Raw genomic sequence first — 25,844 nt, 5'->3', positions numbered from 1 at the left:
GATACTGCTAGGTAAAATCACTAATTATTACGAAATTATTACAGAACTGATTATACATCTCACCGTGGCTCGATCAGACTATCAACAACCAAACTAAATCAATTAGATTATTGTTATTAATTTAAAAAAACTACAAAACAACAACAAAACAAACAAACAAATAAAACCATTTTTATCTAAGAATATTATGCAACAGAAGGGTTGAATAAACTACCACAAAAGCAACTAAAACTTTTTAGAAAAATTAGGAAATTGTTTTCCTTAATATTTTCTTATGTATCGGAAATATTCTTGTATTAAAGAACAGTAGTGATTATTAAAGAACATTAGCGATATTATGTTATTTTAAAATAACAAAAAATTAAGAAATTCAAATTTTAAAATCTTTATGTACGAAGAAAAAAGGCAACACCATAGAAAAAAAAGAAACAAGCAGCCTTTCTTTTTCTAATTTCTATTGAATTTTGTTAATTCATATTGACAACAAATGATCAGGGGCAAAGATATTAATGTAAAAAAAAAAGCAAAATACTGATAGTAAATCGGAAGAAGGTTCAGCATAACCACATCATGAGAAAATGGATAAATAAATACGCGTAGCACGTCTTTTTATTGTAAATAAATTCACGGTCTTAACTGGTTATAATGTTTTGTAAACTAAATGAGTCAAAATATCGCCTACGCTCAATTTTAAAGACAAGCAGGAGGAGACTGAACGTTTTAAAATTGTTTTTATATGTATAAACCAGCTTTATTTACGAAACAGCAAAATTGTGAATTGACACCTTGCTCTTTTCAATTGCATCAGCCAGGGCAGGGAAAACTGTAGCACTGATGTGGCGGGCTCGGCTGTGATTGACAGCAGGCTCGTCCAATGAGAATTAAAATATTTTAACGTATGCGACCGCCAGACCAATGGGAAGCTGCCGTGGGCGTGTTCACTGACGCCGTGCTCTCCTTCTGGTCGAGCAGCGTGGGCTAAAGCAGTGTGTCTGGGAGCAGTAACTGATTCATTCTGCGAGAACAGCGACTTCTGTGAGTATTGCAATTTGTTCAGGTGCTTTTTGAATAAATAGCGATTACTGTAGCACTCACCGAGCGGGGTGTCTGTCAGAGTTGTGCGCTAAAGTCTCTCTTTTAAGCCGAACACAGAGAGATAACGTATTAGCTGGCTTGCTAACATATTAGCGTGCTAACGTCAGTTTAAGCTAGTGGCTCTACCCGGTGGAACAGTTTACAGTCAGCTGGCAGACAAATAAAGCAGGATGTCGGTATTTAGAGGCAGTTTGAGAGTAATGATGCTGTCTGACACGACTGTCACTAGTTTCCGGCACCAGCTTCAGTGCACTTGTTTACAGCAGAGGTGCAAAGGTGGCTTGGGAGAACCCATTTTCATGAGAAAAGGAAATTAACCATTTGGGACTTCACCTCAGAGCAGTGAGTGTTAGTTAGTTTAGCCTGTATTTGTGGGCACAAACAAACACCTCCAGTGGTGGAAACACCTAGTCAAGGTGTTTTGTTGTGAATGACTTGGGATTTCATTATATGGTTTCAGTGTTTACCATCCACCAGATTGCAAATGGGGAAAACGAACAATTGTGCTGGTCCTTATTTGCATCCGAAAACACATTTCTCCTTCTTGTGACTAGGGCTGATTCTTTTTTATTGTTGATTAATTTGTCAGATATTTTCTCGATTATTTGTTGGGCTGTAAACTACAGTGAAAGATGTTTCCTATGGCTTAGGATGACACCTTCGGCCCAAATATATTGAGTTTATTGTCATGGAAAGAAAGAAACCAGAAAATGTTAAAATTTTAGAAGCTGAAATCTGAGAATTTAGGCTGTTTTTCCTAAAAATAACTCTAACCAGTAAATCAGTTCTCAAAATAGATGATCCATTTTTTCTCAACTAGTTATTTCAGTTATAAAATTACAGAAAATTGGGGGAAATGTTAATTTAATGTTTCCCACAGCTCAAGATAATGCCTTCAACTCAAAGATATATATATGTGTGTGTGTGTGTGTGTGTGTGTGTGTGTGTGTGTGTGTGTGTGTGTGTGTGTGTGTGTGTGTGTGTGTGTGTGTGTTTTCATAAAGGAGTAGAGAAACCAGCAAAAGAAGCTGGAGTCAGAGAAATGTGACTGTTTCTCTTTAAAATTAATCAAAGCAATTATCAAAATAGATGATGATTAGTTAAATAGATGACAAACAATTCTAGCTTCACTTGTTAGGGTAATATTCCATTCCCAATTACTGGATCCGCTTTTCTGTGTCTCTGATTGCCTTTGTGAACTTTTATCTGCCCTTCTTTAACAACACACTGGGCTGAAATTTCCATCCCATCACCCCAATGTCTCCACTTTCTCTGGTTGCCAGCCGAGTGGTTTGGTAGTCAGGATGGGGACGGTGGCTGTTTACCGTCCGCTTGTTAGTCCCAGAGAGCTGAAGGCACCAGCTGTGTGGTTTCCTTTGCCAGCTAGTTTACAACTGAGTCCACTGATGGGAATTCAACTCTGCTGCCTTTTAATTACAGACAGTATACTGTGTTTTTTTTTTTTTTCTTCTTCGTGAAACTGTCTGAATGGTGCCTGGTTAGAACAATTGAATCAACTAAATTTAGATCCTTGGGGGATATTTTAAAGGCTTCTTACAGTGTTACAGGCCCCTATTGCCAGAAGTTTCTCATCCAAGATTCAAGACCTTTATTTATCACAAACACAATTATACATGGTATAATGCACAGTGAAATGCATTGAGCACCTGTTCCAGACTGAAGCATTAAGAATAAAGAATTAAAACACACAAGAAATAAATAAATACAGTCAAGCCCGAAATTATTATCCAGCTTCAATCTTTTCAGCAGACAAAGAAAAAAAACAAGTGCAATTCAAAAACACCTTCATTTAGTTTTGGATTCTTGGAAAAAGTTATTTCCAAAGAGCAAAAAAGTGGAATTTATTGCCAGTACCAGGAGTCACAGTGACAAAACAACAAACCATAATGTCCCTCAGAATTGTTGTGGATAGTTTTGTTGGGTGTGGTTTCTATTTGTTAAAACCAAACAGTATATGACTCAAGAAAGAGAGTCCTGTAGCTAATTGTGGTCTCTATCATCTTTTACTTAAAATTAATTCATTCATTATTTGGCCCGTAAAATGTTAGAGATGTAAAAATGCACATCGTTGAACAACTTTGTCTTAAAGTAGATAAACTGATAAAAACATTAACAGAAAGGCCACACATCCTCATATCTGGGAAGGTGGAACCAACTCTGCTCAGCATTTTACCTGATAAATTAGTTGATAGGTTAGTTAGATTAATCAATCAATTGATTGATTATTACTGCATTAATGCAGAGTGTCTTAAACACGTGACCAAGCTGCATCCTTTGTGAGCAGCTATGGACGTCCTGAATACATTCAAGCCTGACGGCAGATATTTGGATGCATTTTGGATTCAAAGTAATGACCACAAAGAACCAAGGAATGAAAATGAATATGACAACATTGTATTGGCAGACTTTTAGAACCAAAACTGCTAGTTCCACATCTGTTTTCAGATCGATTGCGGTGCACTGCAGCATGAAAAGCCTCGCCTGTCTCACTAGATTCCAGAGCTGCTGTTGGTTCGTGTGAAGAGCCAAAGGCCAGATTGTTGGAGGGAAATGACACAGTAGAAGTTAAAGCTGCTTGTGAAGATGCACAACTTACACACTGACTTGATTATAGGCTCGGGAATGAAAATTTGCCTTACTTTACTGACAGGAAAATAATTGCTTTCAAATTTGATATTTAATGTATGATTTAAGTCATTCATAAAGCAAAAATATGAAACATTCGTCCTCTCAGTTTTGTGTTATTGCTGTGTAATGTTGAATTTGGACCGCTGCTGGCAAGACATTTGAAGAAGTCCCCCTGGGTTTTGGGATGCAATGGACATTTTGACCTCATTTATAGTTTAAACAGATGACTTAATCATGTCAACAATGTTTAGTTGCAGCCCTAAGTGTAATGTGATAAAATAAATTAGTGACTCTTTACTTTACCCTCCCTAATTAGCATTTATAATATTATAATTTTTTTTTGTGAACTCTGAAATGTGGTTGTTTGTGTGAAAATACATTAATTATGGTATCTTGAAACACAGCTTTATACTCTTAATTCATGAAATCTCCTTCCAGCAATTGTATTATAGTGTATTATAAACTTTAATTAAATTTTTGCTCCTTATAAATAATTAGTATGAGGTTCAAAATACAGTAAAGCAGTCCTGCTCCTTTATTGGCAGCTTTACCCACATTGGCCACATGGAACATATCAGCAATTCAACTCAGGCTATGTGTGGTCATGTCATCTCAGAATAAACTTGGATCAAAATCCTTCCTGCTACTATTCTGATAAAGTAGAGCTAAGCTGTGTTAACCGGTGTCATTGCTTTTAAGTGCTTCATAACAAGCAGCTTTTACAGAAAACAACCCCCCTGAGAAACCTCACAAACTGTTTTCCAGTTGTGTAGCATCTCTGTTGACTAATGTGAATCCAGGAGACGGATCACAGACTTTCAGGTGACATTAATCTTTGTTTTCAGGGTGCAGCTTGACTCCAGGTAGTTTTTGCCAATATCACGCTGTTAGAGATCAGCCAGGTTTCTCCACATATGATCAGAACAACGGTAACAGCTGCTGTTTGGCTCGACAGGTTGGATGAGGCGACTGAGTCTTTAACCTTTACACTGTACTCGGCAGACACCCCAGAGCTGTCAAGTTAGCACTGGCTCAATATGGAGGCTGGGATGGACCAAAAAATGGGCAGAAGAGCAGAAAAATTCTGCCTGTCAGATGTTTACTGCCTGCAGGCTTTTTACGTTTTCCAGTTGTAAATGAGAGGGAAGATAAAAGCTTTTACAGCCGTAAACACACAAGAAGTTCAAATACTAAAACTGCCCCATTGCTGCTTTTAGTCAAAGGAGCTTCAATGTTTCAAACACACATTTATTGACCTTTTTCTGACTTAGCTGGAAGTTTGTAGCTAATCAGACCAAGTGAGATGCTGCCTCTGTTGCTCTGTAAACGTGAGATAAATAGTTCAGGTGTCACTCTGATCCAGAGCAGTTAAATGAGGCAAAGAACTAATGTAGAAATTGCTGCTGTGGTTGGAAGCTGTCTGTTTAAAGATGCTGTATTTAATTTACTTTGTGTGTTTTTGTTCACAGAGCTGATTCAGAATGGACTCCTCCTTGAGTGCAGCTCAGATCCGTGAGAAGTTTATCGACTTCTTTAAACGCTATGAGCACCAGTACGTCCACTCGTCATCCACCATCCCTCTGGACGACCCCACGCTGCTTTTTGCCAACGCTGGCATGAACCAGGTACGAACTATGTAATTCCCAGGATCTCTCGTTTAACCTGGCTTTTATATTCCCCACATTGATTTACGATAATTTTGACTCAGACTTTCACTGCAACAAAACTCTCACATCTGATTTCCTCTTAGTTCAAGCCCATCTTCCTCAACACCATCGATCCGTCCCACCCTATGGCTCGGCTGCGTCGTGCTGCCAACACGCAGAAGTGTATCCGCGCAGGAGGCAAACACAACGACCTGGACGATGTGGGTAAAGATGTCTACCACCACACCTTCTTTGAGATGCTGGGGTCCTGGTCCTTTGGCGACTACTTTAAGGTACTATACTGTAATCCTTTTCCACTGTGTCACATTTTTTGCCACCTTGTAATTGGAGTCATAAACTGTGGCCAAGGTACACACTGAACGCTGCATTTTAACACTGAAAAATCTGTGTTTTCTATTGAGCAAACTGTTTAATACTATACTGTATGGTGACCCTACTTTTCCCTGAGCTTGTCTGGCATTTCTCTACTGTGATTTCTTGTTACTTATTGGCCAGCTTATCTTTCAGTGTAACTTCAATAAGCCAATATTGACTATATGAGCGACCCTGCCAGACATTTCTACATACATTATTAGCTGTATATTATTGGCTGTTGTGCCCTTCATTTTGATATGAATTCTCTTTGTGGGCATCTCATTGTCTTTTCTATTCTGTCCACATGGCTGAGTAATCAGAATCAGTTTCATTGCTAAGTACGTTTTCACATACGAGAAGTTTGACATCGGGATTTGGTGCTTTCTGAAAAAACACTGACAAGTTGAAGATTTTTAAAGAAGGATAAAAAGATTTAAAAGAATGTAAGTACAGCAGGTGGCTAGACGTTAAATGCCACAAGTTAAATAAACAGCAAGTGTAGCATATCCAAGACATTTTCAGTCCTAAGAAGTTATAGAAATATTTATAATGTGCAAATTATTCATTTGAGAACGTGTAAATTTACACAGCATGTGGTGTCGACAACGTAAGATGTGTAAGATGTGTCCCCAAGGCAAGTAACTTTATTATCATGCAAGAAAAGAATAGGCTTCAGGGTTTGCTCAGAATGGACCTTAGGGGACTGACTACACATGACTATAGCCATGAATTATCACGGTACAGTGAGGACAATAGTACTCTGTAGCCTTATTATTGTTATTAGATTATTTTTGTCCATGTTTGAGTAAATGAAACCCTGATTAACTCAACTAGTTAAAAAATTAAATTGTTTTTTTCATTCTTAAAGCTCCCAAAAATGCTATAACCTCTCCCAGAATCCCAAGCAATGACAACTACAGTATTAAATCTTATGTGGACTTCTCATGCCTTTATCTGGTTCTCATTGCCAGTATTTTCTCTTTCTTTTCTCTGCAGCAACTGGCCTGTCAGATGGCCCTGGAGCTGCTGACTAAGGAGTTTGGCATTCCCATTGACCGTCTGTATGTCACCTACTTCGGAGGTAACGAAGATGCCGGCCTGGAGCCTGACCTGGAGTGCAAGCAGATCTGGATTGACTTGGGGTGAGTCTGGCTTTGAATGAGATGCATTTGTGAAAGCGTTTGCCTTGGGATGTCTTAAATAATCACTGCCAACTTTGAATTATTTTTTGTCTTGTGTTACCTTTCTGGACAACCTGATACCTCCTCTACAAATCATGTACTATATGTTAAAGATTTGCATAGTATTTTTGCATGAATGCTGCTAAATGTCTGCAGTCTAAAGTAATTTCATGATGTTATGTGAATGTTTCCCCACTAGAGAGCCTATGTGTGCTGTTCTGCGATCAGACATGGTTGTTGCTTGCTTTCCTGTTTACTTCAAGTCTCTACTTATAGGAAACACGTTACTATTTCAATTGAGTCTGAAATATATAAATATGCAAATATATTTTCACTTTGCTTCTAATTTTCTGATTCTTTCCATTGCTTTTATGAAAACACAATATGCTTCCTTTATTTTGTAATTGCATTCTGATAACCGGGTTTTTGGATGAGAGTGTGAAATGTCACTGGGTAAACATTCAGATGAAATTAAATAAATTACTGAAGCGCAGAAAAGGCAGCCACAGAAAAAGTCAAACTTGTTTGTTTGTAGTAGATGAACACTTTTTCAGTCATATGTCCTAATTTTCACACATTTTTATTTTTACTTGTTAATTAAGATGAGTAAAATGAGTCTTCTGTTTGTGTTTTTTGCTCAGGGTGGAGGAGGCTCGCATCCTGCCCGGCAGCATGAAGGATAACTTCTGGGAGATGGGCGACACTGGTCCTTGCGGTCCCTGCAGTGAGATCCACTACGATCGCATCGGAGGCCGAGACGCCTCTCACCTGGTGAACATGGACGATCCCAACGTGCTGGAGATCTGGAACCTGGTGTTCATCCAGTTCAACAGGTAACAGAGTCAAACAGAGATGACAATATGCAAAAAACATGAATAAATTACAGGCTTTGTAAGTAATTAATCGTGATTAATCTCATTTTTGTCAAATAGCAATATTTCCCACAATAAGTAAAGTTTTTCAATTCAAATACATTTTGGCTGACAGTTGATTGAATAAATAGACATAAACTAGGACTGGCCCGAATAGCAGTTTCTGGGCTCCGGATAGTCGACCCCGATTAATGACGAATATCCGAATATTCGTTTGCTTCGTAACGTCGCCGTTGTCGGGGTTTATATCCTAACGTCCGACGGGGTGACACGTCGGGCGAATTGACGAGACAAATACAGATCGCGCGACAAATATTTGGATCTCAAAATAAATATTCAGATACCACCGTCATGACCGAATATTTGGATATTGGAGTCCAGCCCTAACATATACATGGGTATAATTTGAAATTTATAAAATTAATACAATTTTATAATGAGACATAGAACAAAATGATTTTGATTTCAAGCCTAGATTTAGAGAAGTTTTTCCTTTTGTATGGCACATAGCCTAACATAAGTATAAGTAGTTCAAGGACCGTCAAAAAGTCGAAAATTCATAGATTCATTCAGTTTTTATAGTTTTTGGGTTTGATAAATGCTGTGATTTTGATGGTTCTTTTTTTAGGAATAGAAAGTTATAAACAAAAATATTTTTTTTCCAAAAACTACAAGTTTATAATTAAGTTATTAAAAGACAGACATTTTTGTGGTTTTAAGTTTTTACTCCGCCGAGGCTCCGCCTCCTTGGCGTTAATCGAAATTAACGCGTTAAAGTCCCAGCCCTAGAAAAAGATCACAAACAGTGCAGACATCTTGATCCAAATGATGCTTTTTCAGAAAAAATATTTGTGCATAAATTCATTTTTCCATCCACACTGTTTACTGGAAAATCTGATGCAACTGTTCACTCATTATCATTATTATTATTACAGTTATTACATAAAGAGAACGCGATTTGTTGTGATCCCTTGTGGAATAAATGTTAAGTCTTTGTGGTTCATTGCATTTGTTTACATCTTCTCTGGTGATGTTTGGGTTGCCTCGGCATTATGGGTCAGGATTAGTGTCATCCATCCTATTTCACACCAGTAATCCTGAGTGTTAATTTGTCCTCATTTCCTTAGGATCATAGATTGCTTTCACATTTGTAGTTTAGTTCATTTTGTCTGGAGTACAGGCAAAATTGATAAATTCTGGCTTTTTTCTTCAAGCTGTAGGCACAATGCCTCATGAGGTTAAAGTGAACATATTCATTGCAGAGCTTTGGTATCAGCCTCACATCATCAGTGCTACATGGGGTCATATGGTTAATTCTAATCCCTGTGACGGACAGCAAATCATGCTGTAATTTACTGCCTGTTATGTGTTTATTTCTATTCATGGGTGTCACAAAGCGCCCACAACCAACTGGAGAGCCTTCTAAAGAGCATTATTAGACTGTAAAAGCGTCTCATTCAATGAAAAATGAGAACCAGGTAAAAGCAGAATGAGAAAGTCTTGTACTAGAAGAGCTGCTGAAACCTATGGAGGAAACACAAACTCACTTTTACTTCTACTTCATTGCACTATCTGAATGATCTGGAAAAGTCTAAATATTCTAGGGCTGTAATCAACTGAAGAATATCACAGTTGAAAAAATCACATGTACTCTTACCCAATTGACTGGTTGTGAGGAAACAAAGTGCATAAAATGAACTTCGAATAAACATAAAAAGCTAATATTTGCAATATTCTGGTTATTTTATACTGAAACAACAGTCTTGGAGCAGACCAGCATGCACCTGTCCTTATTCATATCATTCCTGAAAATAGACCTATATCAAGTTTTGATTCCAGCACAAGAACTTTTGAGGAGTATAATGCAGACAAGGAAACTGCTGTTTTCAGATGATCTGCTGTTTTGATGGTTGTTGACATGCAAACTTCTATTTGCAAAGTGTACACTTGACTTTTTGGCCATCTTTTTTTAGCAAAATGCAGCTGCACCAATGATTTCTTTGAGTTTGCAGTCAAGTGCAAGTAAATGTTAAATAAGTTGGACCTAGCAGTGTTCATTAGGCTGTGAAAATCCGTGTGTGTTCATGGGCAGCGCGTTCCTCCTGCTGCCAAAATGATGGATTATTCCTGAAAGAATATTGATGTAGCACTTTTCACAGGCCATTGAGAGCATTGATCCAACCAGTAGACCTGAAGACTATAGTCCTGCTGTTTTCACATTTGGATATGGCGTGCATGCATGTTACCCTGTTTAGCATAAATATAGGCTCCCTTTTTCAGATGATCTTGGTCGAGCTGTTTGTTCAGCACCAGATTGAGATATTACAGCTTCCACACCGAAGCAGTTTGAGTGTTAAAATGCCTCAACGGTGACTTTTAAACTGGATTTTCTGATTTTACTGCAAATGTGGTTGTCTCATGTAACAATCATCATGTTCATTAGTTTTCATGCAGGTGATTGTTGCAACTTTTCCAAGTTCATTCACAACTACAGCTATCAACAAAACAGTAAAACTCTTTACCTTGCTTCCGGTTTCAGTTGGGGCTTGTAACCAGTTCAATTGGTTGCACAATGAACACTGAAATGATGATAGTCTTTGTGAGAGCAACACACCTAAAAATGGAGCTAATTAGTACCAGGTTTAGTGGAATATGGACACACCTTTATCTGTTTCTTGTACAACCAACCATGCACCACACCTCCTCGTACATCTTTCTTTTATTATTATTTTTTATTTTACCAGGTAACATCAGTTGAGAACAGTTTCTCATTTACAATGATGACCTGGCAAGAGGCCCCAGCAGGAAGAAAGATAACAAATAAACAAGTACATATACAAAAAATTACACACAAGTGCTTAAACAGAGAGTGTTTTCTATGTGCACTTCCCAAAAATGTATTGTTTCTAAGTAATCTAACCTTTTAAAATGTCATTCTCAACAGTAACCTATATAAATAATTACATTTACAGAGCAAAAAATTAGTTTTTTTTTTAAGTAAAATGTAATCAATTGTTTTCTTACTTCGCCCTGTTTAGAGAGTCAGAAACGGAGCTGAAGCCGCTGCCTAAGAAGAGCATCGACACCGGGATGGGTCTGGAGCGCCTGGTGTCTGTACTGCAGAACAAGATGTCCAACTATGACACTGACCTCTTCGTCCCATACTTTGAAGCCATTCAGAAGGTACTGAGATGTCCAAGATTTGTGGAACTGTACCCGAAGAGAAATGTAAACAAGATAGGAAGTTAAGACAAACCTGAGCAGATATGCTGTTCATGCAGAAAGTCACAGGTCTGATAAGGTCACACATCTTGCTCTATAGAAGGGAGCAATAAAAACACACAGCTCTTTTTTACTGGAAAAATACATATACATAAAAGTCATACAGTGATTGCTTAACAGAGTATGTGTAGAGAAATCCAAACGTTTGAGATTTTGAGCAAAAAAAGCCACACAAACTCAAAACAAGGACTAAAAATACGAGGTTTATTTTTAGTGTATTTACTGTTACAGTTTCCAGTAAACTATCATGTCTGATAAGCTGATAGCACAGTACACCATAACCTCATTTGCTGCAGTTGAGATTTCAATAAAACTAGTCAGCAAGTAGGCAGAGAAGTCAAATATACAGCAAATGGTTAAAAAAATATTGCTACATGTTGGAAATGTCCAGTTTCTTCCAATTCAATAAATGCACACAGTACCAAACTACTAGGAAAAAGTAACAAATACTAAGTATTTATAATAGAGATTGATCCGATATGCTTTCTAAACATTGTTTGTGCTTGTTTCAGGGCACCGGTGCTCGACCTTACACTGGCAAAGTAGGTGCTGAGGACACCGACGGTATTGACATGGCCTACCGTGTGCTCGCTGACCACGCCCGCACCATCACCATCGCCTTGTCAGACGGCGGTCGCCCTGACAACACAGGAAGAGGGTGAGCTGTGGACACTTCAGCTAAAAGAAGCACAGCCTGCTGGAATTTGTGTGCAATGTAGTCTTGTCTACTTTGTTCTGACATTAGTAATTTGAAATATTGTACATGATTGACAAACTAATACGGGAGATCTTGAGGCACATTCTATTACCAAAAATGTACCCGGGTAATTAAGTGTTACAAGGTGATTCCGTACAGACAAACAACACATCTTAGTACTGCAAAACTGCTCAAGGCTATGGCTATGAATGCAGGGTTTTCTAGTTTCTTATGTGCTAATTTCGTGTTTTTTTCCATCACATTTAGCTACGTGTTGAGGAGGATCCTGCGTCGTGCAGTCCGTTACTCCCATGAGAAGCTGGGAGCTCAGAAGGGCTTCTTCGCCTCTTTGGTGGATGTGGTGGTCGACTCCCTGGTGAGATTGTCCTTCTTCATCTTCTTTATTTTTATTCAAGTGTATCCACAGGCCACATAATCTGTTACAACGATTTAATGTTAGCTAATTAGTTACCTAATGGTCTTCAGTCTTGCCAGTCAGATTTTTTATTGTTGATCTATTATGTCTTATTGTACTGTGTGTTTCGCCAGTTCTGCACAGGCTGCCACTTGAACTCACCGTTTTTTAAGGCAGTTACAGGATTTAGGGAATAAACAAATCATTTACCAGTGACGGTAGGCTTTAGAAAATAAGCAAACTTTTGTAATTTGTGTTTTGCAGTAGCTAGAATCAGTTTTTTATGCAGAGTCACAATACCCAGTGTGTGATGCTTATTGACCGACAGGAGCAGAGTTTTTAAAGTGGCTTTTACAGTAGGTATGTCCCACAAATTTAGATTTAAATGGGGAAAGTGTTTGCACAAGTCTGTCTGGAACTGCTAAGGAAAATGTTGTGTTTGTGTGTATTCGAGACACAAAACTAGCTCATGTTCATGATAATCAGCTCAAGAAATGAAGTTGGTTTTTTTTGTTGTTTATTTTCTAAACCTTATTAACATGTTTGTATGGTGTTTTATGTGCTAGAAGATGACAGAGTGCACTGATGACAGTCTCAAAAATACTGATTCAGACAGTTGGTGTTTCATATGTAATGAATCTAAACAGCCAGTCTATGCATTCTAAGCTCCCCCCAACATGTGCACCATCACTGACTAGGTCTTTTTAAATCAAAACTCAAAACCTTCCTGTTTAAAATGGCTCTACATACCTAGCGGCATGGTGACATTTTATTACTTTTTATTTCTTTTAGATGCATATTTTAGTGCTGTTTTACTGCTGTTTATTTTATTGTTCTGTTGTATATTTTACGGGCTGCACAATGGTGTAGTGGTTAGCACTTTCACCTTGCAGCTAGAAGATCCCCAGTTTGCGTCCTGCCCTACCCGGGATGTTTCTGCGTGGAGTTTGCATGTTCTCCCTGTGCATGTTGGGTGTTGTGGTTTTCTCCGGGTACTCAGTTTTCCTCCCACAGTCCAAAAATGTGCTGAGATTAATGGATTATTCTAAATTTGCCCATAGGTTTTAAGTTACTCTATTATTTTTAAGTTATTCTCTTGTTTTTCACTGTGAAGCACTTTGGTCACCCATTGGGCTGTTGTAAGGGGCTATAGAAATAAACTTTGATTGATTGATTCTAGAGAAAACAACAGTGTAATAACACTTTAAGGCAGGAATTGACTAAATCAGTGGATTAAGTTCTAATTTGTAACTTTGTTTTCACAGAGATTAGTTTTCTGGAGTTTAATTAGTACCTGGAGAGGGACTTTAATATTGTGTGTTTTTATTCTGTGACATTGTTTGTAATTTTGTGTGTAATCCAAGCCTGGACTAGTTTGACAAATGAATGTGTGACATAAGCATTTTGAGTATTTCTAGTCTGTTATCTCAATGTAGGAAAGGTGATTAAACCTGTACATTATCCTAAATCATTTTTAGGTTGATATCATGTTTAACTCTGAACTAACAGAATTATAAAGTACAGTGTGCAGTGCTTTGTCATCATCTTCACACAGTGTCTCTCTTGCCTTAATTTCTCTCTGTTCAGTCTTGCACCAATATGGCCTTGACAATCCTGTCTGTATTGATGCAATAATGCTGGGTGATAATATTGTATTGCATATGGCTTTATCATTTTGCAAAGCTCAGTTGGCCAAATTAAGATTTTTCAGGTTATGTTCTAGATTTTTGCGGTTTTATGTGGTGTAGTGGATAACAAAGGAGCACAGTTTTTTGCATGATGTTGATAGGGTTAGGGTTACATTTGTTCTTTGGAGATGTCATCATTGCAGAAATATTCATATTTACAATTTTTTTAAAGGCAGTACTGAGCTCTGAAGGGCATTTGTTTTGCAGCAGAAGAAAAGAGTTTAAATTTTCTTTGTAGATGTCTTAAAAGACCTTAATAGGGGTTATCTGCAAACCCAAAAAGAAAGTAAAAAATTCTCTTCTCTCAGCTGCATATTCGCCTTCTGTCAGTTTTCAGCCCAATAAAATCAGCTTCAGTTCAGTAGTGTTTTGCTTTAATTGGTGACCTCTGTCTCTCTTTCTTTTGCCATCTCTTCTCTCCTTTTCCTCTGTTGTTTCTTTCATCTTCCGTTTCTCCCTTTTCGTTTCTCTCTCGTCTCATCTTCGATCGTCTTCTTTGGCTTTCCTTCTCCAGGGCGAAGCTTTCCCAGAGTTGAAGAAAGACCCAGAAATGGTGAAGGACATTATTAATGAGGAGGAGGCGCAGTTCCTCAAAACCCTCAGCAGGGGACGCCGCATCCTCGACAGGAAGATAATGAGTCTGGGAGACAGCAAGACCATCCCAGGTGAGACGCTTGAAACGTTGCCACTTGTATGTGCTCACATTACGTCTCCTACGCTGTTGATTTTAGTGGAAAGAGCTTATTTTAAGATCATTTAATGTTTTGGGGCACTGATATCATTTTCCCTTTGTTTTGACAAGTTCTTCACACCATTTTTGTTTCTGTTCTCCCTGAATCGTCCTGTCATCCTTTCTCTACCTTTCATCTCTCTTCACCACCCACGTCACTTTCTTTTTTGGCTCTTTTCTCTGTCACTCCTGTCGCCCTTCAGTTCCTTTGTTTTTTTTCCCTTCTAATCCCAACAGAATTTGTGCATTATGCATCGGTCTTTTCCTCCATTCATCCATCTGTCTGACTGTCACGCATGATGCTCCAAATCTTTCTTGTTCGGAATTTAAAAATACTCTGATTGGCTAAAAGAAATGAGATATAATTAGAAATCTCAATTACCAATCTTTCACGTTGTAAAGTTAAATGACATGAAAACTGATGAACATCCAGCTTCCCTTCTAAACTTCCCTCCAGGGATGTTAACGTGCACTGTATTTGGATTTCTCTGACAGATTGCCGTCTACCTCAGGCTTTTCAATTTATTTCTTCTTCGTCCTAAAGGGTGACAGCATCATTTGTGCACTTAGCCAAAATGAGGCGCTACAAATGTCAAAATGGAAAACGTAGCAGTGTCCTTGCGAGATGCGTTTGCATTGTTTTGAATACAACATGAGCACAAACTTTTTCACGTCTAACTCTTCAATATGATGGCTGCACCGGTTTGGTTCACTAACATGTTTACTGTCTGACTCAAGGACACAAGTGTTCCAGCAACGTAGCTCCAGACAGACGCCTCTCCTGCATATCAAGCAGCTGATTTCTTTCTGTCTGTGCGTCCAGGTGACACCGCATGGCTGTTATATGACACATACGGATTCCCTCTGGACCTGACCTCCCTCATCGCGGAGGAGAAAGGCATGGACGTGGACATGGCCGCCTTCGAGGAGGAGAAGAAGGCAGCACAGGTGAGGAGGCGAAAGGTTCTTGCGTTCATGTTGGGGGGACTTTACTGAACAGTGTTTCGTGTCCTCTCCCCCTTGGGTGTACTATTTCACCTTGTGTCAGCGTTCTCGGGTATTGCACTGTAAGTCAGAATCAGGAGCCATGCACCTGCTGTTTAAATACACCCACATTTACTTTACAGCCCTGTGCTTAATCCCTGGCTGTTTGATTCAGTGAAAAGATTGATTTCTTTTCTATAACACTGCAGCCTCAGATTACTGTCCAACACATCAGTGAGCTAACATCAGCGCTGCAGTTCTGCTTCCTGCCAGATGAGGGAGTTTGACACACTGCATTAATACTTCCTCCTTATCCTGTCATATAGGCTGAGTTACTAATTTATTAGTTACAACTCTACAATATAAGGCAAATTAATATAAGAGATGTGGAGTAAATCCTACCTTTGTGAAGCTCTCTGTTTACACAGAGTCCTTGATTCAACTCCAAGGTCAGTTCTAAGAATTAAAGATGACTCATTGACAAAAATGTCAAGATTGTAAACTTTGTGACAAGATGCTGAATGTACTTTAGATTACACAGATGCACCCAATAAGAAACTGGCAACTCTGTGGTTAAAAATGAGAGACCTTGTTTCTGGGAAAATGTTGGTAGTGTTGCCTTTTTCGACTTTCAGAAACAAAGCAGATTAATGAATAAAAAGCATTTCAAGGAAACCAGTGGATAAAGATTTTTGTTACCTGCATACATTTGGAGGTGGTCATTATTTACCCTATGAAGAAGATCACCTTTGATGGCATTAATCAAACTAGGATTTTCTTTTGTGGTCTGGAATGATGTACGAGGGGTGATATACTGATGATAAATATACTGATTTAAATCTGGCCACCACGTCTCTCTAAGTAGTCTCGTTGTGCAACAACACAATGCTCTAGTAATTCTGCAACATTTGTAACGCTCCCTGGAAATGACATTAGGTAAACATGTCAAGCACCTAAACTGTGTCAAATGATGGACCTTAACCTTGAATATCATTTTGGGGAAGAGGGAGAAGTTGTAGAGAACCAAATCTAACAAGCAAAACCTGTGTGTAATTACAGTGCCATCACGCTACAGTTTCGGTTGTTTGTCCCGAATATTATTCCTCAAGACAGTACAGTAGAGCTTCGACCCTGCAGGCTGAATTCTTCCTAACCTGGCGCTGATGTCCACTTTTGGAAACTGTAGATTGTTCCATTTATAAACTGCTGTTTCTTCTCTTGGTGGTAGCTGACCCCTCCTCAGCACCAGGGATCATCTAAGATGAAGGCTGAATAATTGGGGCTGCTGACTGAAGCAGAATTTGTTTTTTTCTCCTTTGCTTTAGTTTAAAGTCCATGAAGAAGATTGGTTAGAACAGTGGTTTTAAAGTTTTTTTGGTCAGGCCCCTCTCCAGAGGACAAAAAAACTTACAAAATATTATGAGCAACCTGAAATTTCTTAAGAAAGATTAGTTCAATTTCAACAATATTATGCCTTAGCTGATCATTTGCACGTGCATTGCCACTGCCAGATCACTGTTTATCTACAAAGACACACAACATTCAGTCACAGCTATCTGGAGCTGAACAATCTAGTATTTTACTTTGTAATCAAAACAACTTGTCATGGTCTAGAAATAATTTGAAATTTACAGTTTCACAAATTTACAGTTACAGTTAATGTCTTGTCTGTAATTTTTACCCTTTGTAAAGTTGTCCCTCGGTCTGAAATGGACCATCTGGCGGGCTGGTTTTGCCCCGTGGGCCGCATGTTTGACACCCCTGGTAAAAATAATCGAAGCAGATGAGCTGAGGTGGTGATGTCATCACGTACGCCAGTGTTTCAGTTGCACATTAACGATGCGTTCTCCGTTCTTGGGAGTCTGTACTTTCGAGTATGTGCTTGCCAAGTATGCAAGTATGGACTTGCACAACAGCCAGCACAGTTTGTCCGCTGCAAAAAAGAGGCCGACGTTAAAACAATAGCTCAGCTAATTAGTTCCGCGTAGGCAGATCTTTTTCTCCTAGTTACTCGTGCACCCCCATGCCATTCCTCTACGCCCCCCACTATTCGAGAAACACTGGGTTAGAAGAACCTGTTGATAGCACAATGTCGTAACAGTTACTACACTTATATATTGAATGAATGATGCGGTCCATTAACGCTGTCAGAACTTTTTGATCACACCTCGTATGTTTTTTTTTCCCCTTTCAGTGTCATTAAATTCTGTTTAAAAGCTTGTAAGTTGTAAATTATATGATGAGGTTTGGAGTTTGTATTGTCACTGAATACATCGTTTTGTGTGTGTTTAGTTAAAGTCGCAGGGTAAGGGCGCAGGAGACGAGGACCACATCATGCTGGACATCTACGCCATCGAAGAGCTGAGAAACAAGCAGACCCCGGCCACAGACGACTCTCCCAAATACAAATACACCTCAGACAACAACGGCGACTATGGTTTGTGATATCTGTTTTCACACCTTAGAACAGCTGGATGGCTGACTTTCTCCAACTGACCTTCATCCTCTTTCCGTGTCTAGACTTTCAGCAGGCCTCAGCCACGGTGCTGGCTCTGCGTCGCGATCGTGCCTTCTGCGACGAAGTGACCACAGGTCAAGAGTGCGGCGTTCTGCTGGACCAGACGTCCTTCTATGCAGAACAGGGCGGACAGACGTTTGACGAGGGCTACCTCCTTCGAGAGGACGACAGCACGGAGGACGTAAGTGTACCTAAAAAGAAAGCACTATAAAGAAAACGTGAAGTGAATGCAGAGTGGTTTGCAGAAAGAGGTCTGAGATTTTCAAAAGCCCTCATTAGAGTGATTTTCAGAGCTGGTGTGTCTGCTTTTTTCTCCTACAAACTTACACAGTGGTCGCATTGCGGGCTCAAAGAAAAATCCAGGTTTACCTTTTGTTGACTTTTAATTGGGGAGACGAAACAATTACACTACCTTATCTTCAAAGCTGCCTCAATTGTTTAAATAAAACTGGTGAGTGTGATAGCCAGTTGAAATCATGACTGCAGGCAAATAGACCGTCTGCTCAGCGACAAAGGCTGCCAAATGAAATATCACAATTCTGACAGAACAATAGATGAAAGATAATAAATTGTTCCCAGTCTGTTCCATGACTGAGAACCGGAATGACAGGAAAACAGTCATATCTACAGTTTGCAGAGGAGCATCTGTGTTTAACAAAAAAAAACCATTCAGATGTCAGTACTTGGTTTCTTATGTATGTGTTTATAGGTTTTTCCGCTAAATTTTATATTTGCCGAGGATGTGTTGGCGTATTAAAGGAACCTTGACTTGTTAAGTCTTTGTGTTCTCCGCTATATTTAATCTCCGAATGCTATAATAAAAATACCCACACAAACCATCAGTCAGGAGATTTTTATTTAGATTCTTTTTCCTGCCAGGCAAAGATATTTCTGTAACCTCGCTGTGTCTGGTATTAATTCTCTGTTTGCAGCGGATGGAGTTCACTGTAAAGAACACGCAGGTTCGAGGAGGTTACGTTCTCCATGTGGGTACCGTCTACGGAACATTGAAAGTTGGAGACCGTGTCACTCTGCATGTAGATGAGGTGAGAATACTCCAAGATTGACACTCATAGATGATACTGGTTATCATCAGTGAGATAAATACGTTTTTTGACAAATTCTCAGGATGTGATTCTACGTTTTGTATTTTTTGATGCCTCTCGGTGAAGCTCTGATGTATCCAGCTAAAATATCCATCCTCACTCTTCCTCCAGGCTCGTCGTAGGCCCATCATGAGCAACCACACCGCCACACACATCTTAAACTTCGCCCTGCGGGGAGTTCTGGGGGAGGCAGACCAGAGAGGTTCCCTGGTCGCCCCCGATCGATTGCGCTTCGACTTTACTGCTAAAGGTGCCCTGAGCACCGGTGAGGTCCGCCGGACTGAGGAGATCGCTTGTGCCATGATAAGAGATGCTAAGGTCAGTGGTGGAATACAAAAGACATTGTAGAATTTCACCAAGAGAAGAAAATCTTGCCCTTAGGCACCTTTTTACTCTGAATAACACTGATGTTTGTGACAATTCCTGCTCAGCGTGTGATTTGAAAGTGTCTGAAAAAGTAAATGTGTTTCCAGCTGAGGAATCGTAATGAAGGATTCAACTGATTTACATTTGAATTTGTCTTGATTTTGGAGTAACGGCTAATTTTTCCTTAGATTTGATTATAGTAATGATAAATATGATCTCCATCTGTATTCTCCAGCCAGTGTACGCCATGGAAGCACCGCTAGCAGAAGCCAAGGCGATTCAGGGTCTGCGTGCAGTGTTCGATGAGACCTACCCCGACCCGGTCAGAGTCGTGTCCATTGGTATTCCTGTCCAGGAACTGCTGGATGACCCCACCAGTGCTGCCGGTTCTCTCACCTCCATCGAGTTTTGTGGTGGAACGTGAGTATGATGCCCAATTTCTTGGATTTCTCTCATTTGAGACAAAGAAAAGTTAGTCAGCCAGCGCTGCAAACTGAAAAAACATTACGTTGTATTGTTGATTGGTTTCCTGTTTTGTGTGGTTGCTGCTGCAAAAAATAAAATATACACAACATTCAGTACTGCCTAACAAAGCAAAAATGCAGAAACTGAGAAAGCTCGATCATTTGAGTTAAAAATGTTTCATCTGATGCTTTGATATCTTTTCAGCTTATAAGATAGAACAAGAAAATACACAAATAGAGCACTGAAAACTTTAATAACATTAGCAAAAGTCCATGTAAAGCAGTTATAAATGTGTTCGGAAGTTGTCACACAATAGGAAAACTGGTAATAACTACCTTCACAGTTTTCACAGCAGCACAGATAAAGCATTATAACTTTGCAAACAGACCTGAATTTGTTTTGACTGAGTCAAACAGGTGAGATGGGAAATCTCAAGCACACACTGTAGACAGCTGTAGAGTGAGTTACCTGCAATAATTCTGCAAATTCTGACATTCTGGGAAGATACATTTGCTGAACAAATATGTAGCTAGCTAGCAAACTGTTGGCAGTTGTGTGTCCTCACTTGTAATCAAGTCGGAGAACCAGTGATGCAAATGCACTGGTTTAAGTAACGTCAAAGTGTTAAGGGAAGGAGTCATGCTAAGTATGATACCAGTATGTCACTGAGCCATTGATTCAACGTCATTTCACGTTTTCAGTGATTATTTTCTGACATGAATAATTTGTTTAGGAACAAATCTCTCCATTTTCCTGTACTTTACTTACTTAAAAAAGGTGAGATTTTCAATATAAAAGATGCAGCCATTCCCTATAAATAATGGACTTCAAATAGTCCAAGAAATGTTTGGTTTCTGAATAAAATCAATATGAAGAAAAGACACATTTTTGTTGCCATTTTTTCCTCAGCTTCACTGCTTTTGTTTGTGGAGCAGTGCTTTTCATTCCAATGTTTTTTGCTGCTGCGTGGCTTCATTCTGATTCACCCTCATTGCTTCTGGATTCACCTGCTCCATTACCGTCTGCCACGTAATGATAGTGTTTGTTTATGGTTTCCCAGTCTGTCAGGAATGTATTTCACAGATAGTAATGTTTGGAAACACGAGTACAGGAGGAGAAAATAGAGACTTTTTTTGTATTTGAACCTGATCTGCTGCTTTGATTTAAATGTGTGCTGGACATTACGTCTAAAGTCTTGCTGGAAGTTGCTGTGTGTGTCCTGAGCGGACTCAAATGTGTAACACACAGACGTGTAGAAATGTCTGAATAAATGTCTGCATTTGTATGGAGTTTCCAGACGTGTCAGACCTGCCCAGCGGTGGTGAGCAAAGTGGAAACTGTTAATTGGATTTGTGCATCTTTCTGGTGGGACGACTGTGTCCTTGCGCAGACGAGGCCTGGAACATTTTGTCAAACTCAATCCAGCGATTAGACCTGCTCCACTGACTTTAAGTGTCTGCTCCTGGCTGTAAAGTTCACCTGAATGCCAGGACGTATCTGCTCTTTTATAGATTATAGCAAGACTTTTTCATTTCATTTGATTACTGTAGGAGACATTTGCATTAAGCTTTTTTTTGTTCTCTGCGTTTGATGCTGCTTCAGGTTTCAGTAAACTGTTGGGTGTGCCTCCTGATGTTGTCTTTGATGTTGTTTTAATCTGCAGCCGCTTCAAACAGCCCCTTGTTCCTGCTGCTGTTTTCCTAATGTTTTCTCCCCTGCTTGCGTTCCTCCCCTCAGCTCCTCGCCGCTCTCCTTCTCATCTGCCTCCTACAGTTGTATAACGCTGCTGGTAATGTGCTGTTGTTTTCTGTTATCTGCAGCCATCTGCAGAACTCGGGTCACGCCGCGCCGTTTGTCATCGTCTCCGAGGAGGCCATCGCTAAGGGCATCCGCCGCATCGTTGCTGTGACAGGAACAGAGGCCCAGAAGGTCAGGACACACACACACATACACTTACTGATGCACTTGCTTCCAGCGTTGTGCCCATGTAGACCCATCCTCCCACGCTCGCATAGAAAAGAGTTTGGCCAACGTTTTGAATAAAGTAGAGAGATTTCATTTTGTCATTGCTGCGGCATGTTGAGCACAATGATTTTGCCGATTAAAACCTCACCAATTACACTACGAAGTGTCCCAGACAGAGGCACCACATGTCTTATTTGGGTCTCGGTGATGAAACTTTAATGAAGCTTGAGGTGAACTTGGAGCTAGAAAGGAGAATTTTGCATTTCCCCCTCTCTCCAGGCCCAGAGGACAAATTAATCTTTCCTATTTTTAGACAACAATCGCTGTTTGATCCTGCTCCTTCATCTTTTTGCCTTTTTCCCCTTCCCTCGCTCCAACCATTTGGCTTATTTTTCTTTCTCCGTCATCCCTCTCTGCACCTTCTGCTCTTTGCCCTTGCCTCCCTCCTGCCCCACTGCTCATGCTGCTGTGTCTCACATCCATCAGGCCCAGAGGAAAGCCGATGCCTTGCGGCAGTCTCTGTCTGCTCTGGGAGACAAGGTGAAGCAGCAGACGACCCCGAACAAGGACATCCAGAAAGAGATCGCCGACATGACTGAGGTAAATGAGACGTCTGTGCTAGAAAAACTTGGAATAACTGTGCCGCAGCATCAACATTACATCTGTCTTCTCTGCAGTCGATAGGCACTGCAGTGATCTCTCAGTGGCAAAAGGACGAGATGAGGGAAACCCTGAAGGGAATGAAGAAGACCATGGACGACCTTGACCGCAACTACAAGGCCGACATCCAGAAGAGAGTCCTGGATAAGACAAAGGAGATGATCGAAAGCAGCCCCAACCAACCACTGCTCATCATGGAGATGGAGACCGGAGCCTCAGCAAAGGTACCAGTCAGGACAGGACGTTTTTCCCTCCAGTATTTAACCCTCTGAACCTCCAACAGTTTTAGGATGCTTTGTAGCTCCTGTCCCATGTTTATTTATTGAAAAATAAAATCCTACACCTCTATGGAAACAACAAACATGGTGAGAGGCAGAAAGAATTCAGAAATATCTTTCATGCAGTATGAAACAGTTATAATACCACAAATCATTTTTTTAAAAAAAGTCAGATAAAAGTTGAATTTCATTTTCATTTTACCAATGAAAAGGATTTTTTTCCCCACAAGTGCCCACAGGTGTTAACAATACTGGAAAAACAATTGATGACTGTACATATAATACTTATTTTACTGCTTACATATTTTATTTGGGTCCATAATTGTCTCATTTGTGCTCTGTGTAAACACAGCCTGCAGTTCATCCTAGTTCAGCTGAAAAGTCCTTGAATTTTAATGTTATGACTATTAGTCATAGCTGAGTCATAAATAACTTAATGGTTACACTGCAGAGTGCAGAATTTTTTACTTCTTACAGAATCTGGTGCAAATGGTTCAGGGTTTTTTTTGCATTTTTTTTCAATGGGACATGTAGAATAAAGTGATTTTGATTAAATGAATTTTCCTGACTGAACGGCACTTCACAGATGAGTATTTCAAGAACAAAAAGTTTAAAGTTTTTTTTTTCTGTCTTTCTTCTTTACAGTTTCTGACTGATTAAATGGTGTATCTGGATGTTTATTTTAAGTTAAATATTTAATTTTTTAAGATATTGTTCCTTTTGAATCTGACTTTTGAGTCTGTGTGTTCGTATTTTGAAAAACAAACCTGCAAAGTTTGAAGAGTATGAAGCAATGTTTTTTTTTTTCTTCAGTCTAATCTGAATTGGTATATTATCCCTAAAGAAAATCACATCCTTGTTCTACAAAAAACTAAAAAAGACCCTAAGAAGACAGACCAAGTTCATAATCCAAACCTCAAGACTTCATCTGCATCCTGCACAAAAATAAATTGGAAGTGCACACAGTATTAAAATTCACTTCATCTCTGCAGTATTGCACATTTTCTCAGGCTGTGTCTTAGCTTATCTCGTTGTGTTATTGCCACGGGACCAAATCAGCTCTGTGGCCCATTAATTCTGACCTTGAGACATCAATAGTGCTGATTAGATGTTTTTTTTTTTCGTTCTTCCCGACTCTTTTCCTTCTCCTCACTTCCTTTTTCCCCCATCTTTCCCTGCGTCTCTTTCAGGCTCTGAACGAGTCACTGAAGCTGCTGAAGGCTCAGTCCCCTCAGACCGCCGCCATGCTCTTCACCGTGGACACCGATGCCGGCAAGATCACCTGCCTGTGTCAAGTCCCACAGGTATCACATGAATTCATTTGTTCAGTCGTGTGCGCCTGAAGCTTCTCTCTATCTTCCTCGGATCTAAATGCTGTCGTCCCTCTTTCCTCCGCAGGATGTGGCCAACCGTGGACTGAAAGCCAGCGAGTGGGTTCAGGAGTTGTGCCCCCTGCTGGACGGCAAAGGAGGCGGCAAAGACATGTCGGCTCAAGCCACCGGCAGGAACACACAGTGCCTGCAGGAGGCGCTACAGATGGCCAACAACTTTGCACGACTGAAACTGGGAGAGAATTAAGAGGAGAGAGGAGGAGGTGAGACTGCAAACATATCAGGGAGGAAAGTGGAAATTGGTTAGAAACGCTTAAATAAAATCTTTTCTTCTCCTCTTTTCTTCCTCCTTTATGTCAGACAGATTAGAAACCTAATAAAAACGCTCTCCATGTTGACAGATGACCACTGACACTCAGCCAGCACTAAATGAGCCACTCCTATTTATTGGGACTGTTCTTGCTGACTCGCCCCAGTAAAATCCATCTGTGTGGAAATGGCTTGAATATATATATAAGAGCCTCTCCTGCAGTTTTAGCTGAAGGGAGATGGCAGACAAATTTATTTTATTGTCTCGTTCATTGCATGTTTGGATGCGGAGGAAAAGAAAAGGGACTGCACTTTTGAATCATTTAGCCTCCTGCAGGAGCTGTGCAGCTCAGACAAAGCGACAGAAACTTCCACCTCAGATTTCTTTTCTTAGCACAAAGTTGGCTCTTGATGAAGCACCATCCTGCCTCCTGTGTGTTTGTGTTCCATCTCGCTGTAGCCCCGTTCGTTTAGAAACAACCCTGAGGCACTTTTGTCTTTCCTTTGGCTTCCTGTGCCACTTGAGCTCAGCCTCAGAAAGAAAAAGGAAAAAGCGGGCCTAGCTGTTAAATGACTTAGCCACAGAGTACACAGTGTGTTCTCGGTTATCTGAAAGCTGTTAATCTGACCTCTGAACAGTGGCTCCGTCCGTCTGCGTGAGTCAAAACCTGTTTTCTCTCGTTGGACTGTACATGCAGTAGCTGTATCATAGTCTTGCTTTTCAAATAACAAGCCAATGTCTGACACATGTAATGAGTTTACCGTAATTTAGTAAATGAACACATTAACTGTATAAAATGATTGTGTCCAGTAACAAATCTGTGTAACTTCATGTCGCTGACATTTGATATTGATCGAATGCAGAATGTCTTCTCATTGTAGCTGCTCTACGTCAGAGAAATGTCACGCTATGGGGATGGAATAAATACGGCCGGTAAATACCACACGTCTGTCTCTGTCCTTTTTAAATGTGAGATAAACAGATTTTTTTCTCTAGGTGATTCATCTCAGATTGACAGGTACAGTTTAATCTGAACTTCAAGTATTGGCTCAGTTCACATTGAATCAATTACACCACAAAGGTTAGACTGACTTCATTAGATGTGCATCAGTGAACGAAAATGATCAACGCTGACAGTTTGAGCTTTAATGAGAGGGAATATTGTGTGTCTTGTGCGAGCTCTTGTTGTGTGACGGTGATGGTATTGGTAGATTATTCTCATTAGACATGC

The 25,844-nt window shown here is 39.9% G+C and overlaps 1 protein-coding gene across 1 annotated transcript; it reads left to right on the top strand.

The window, feature by feature from the left end:
- The first annotated feature begins 876 nt into the window (after positions 1-876).
- aars1 (alanyl-tRNA synthetase 1) lies at positions 877-25,556 on the top strand. Its single transcript, XM_023282330.3, has 20 exons — positions 877-1,035; positions 5,214-5,369; positions 5,495-5,683; positions 6,762-6,907; positions 7,588-7,779; positions 10,857-11,001; positions 11,613-11,758; positions 12,065-12,173; positions 14,415-14,565; positions 15,454-15,578; positions 17,907-18,051; positions 18,135-18,313; positions 19,065-19,178; positions 19,350-19,556; positions 19,840-20,024; positions 21,890-21,998; positions 22,521-22,634; positions 22,712-22,918; positions 24,163-24,276; positions 24,371-25,556. Exons 2-20 carry the CDS (start codon positions 5,226-5,228, stop codon positions 24,548-24,550), a joined length of 2,901 nt encoding a protein of 966 aa, XP_023138098.1. The 5' UTR covers positions 877-1,035; positions 5,214-5,225; the 3' UTR covers positions 24,551-25,556.
- The last annotated feature ends 288 nt before the right edge of the window (positions 25,557-25,844 follow it).

This window comes from Amphiprion ocellaris, chromosome 3 (genome assembly GCF_022539595.1).
Source record: "Amphiprion ocellaris isolate individual 3 ecotype Okinawa chromosome 3, ASM2253959v1, whole genome shotgun sequence".
Lineage (NCBI taxonomy): Eukaryota > Metazoa > Chordata > Actinopteri > Pomacentridae > Amphiprion > Amphiprion ocellaris.
This window is presented reverse-complemented; position numbering and strand designations above follow the sequence as displayed.

Bases quoted from the DNA above. Each gene is read 5' to 3' on its own strand.
- aars1 (XM_023282330.3), top strand. From the start codon at position 5,226: ATGGACTCCTCCTTGAGTGCAGCTCAGATCCGTGAGAAGTTTATCGAC. The intron at 5,370-5,494 runs GTACGAACTATG...ATTTCCTCTTAG, and splicing joins CCAACGCTGGCATGAACCAG to TTCAAGCCCATCTTCCTCAA. The intron at 6,908-7,587 runs GTGAGTCTGGCT...TTTTTTGCTCAG, and splicing joins CAGATCTGGATTGACTTGGG to GGTGGAGGAGGCTCGCATCC.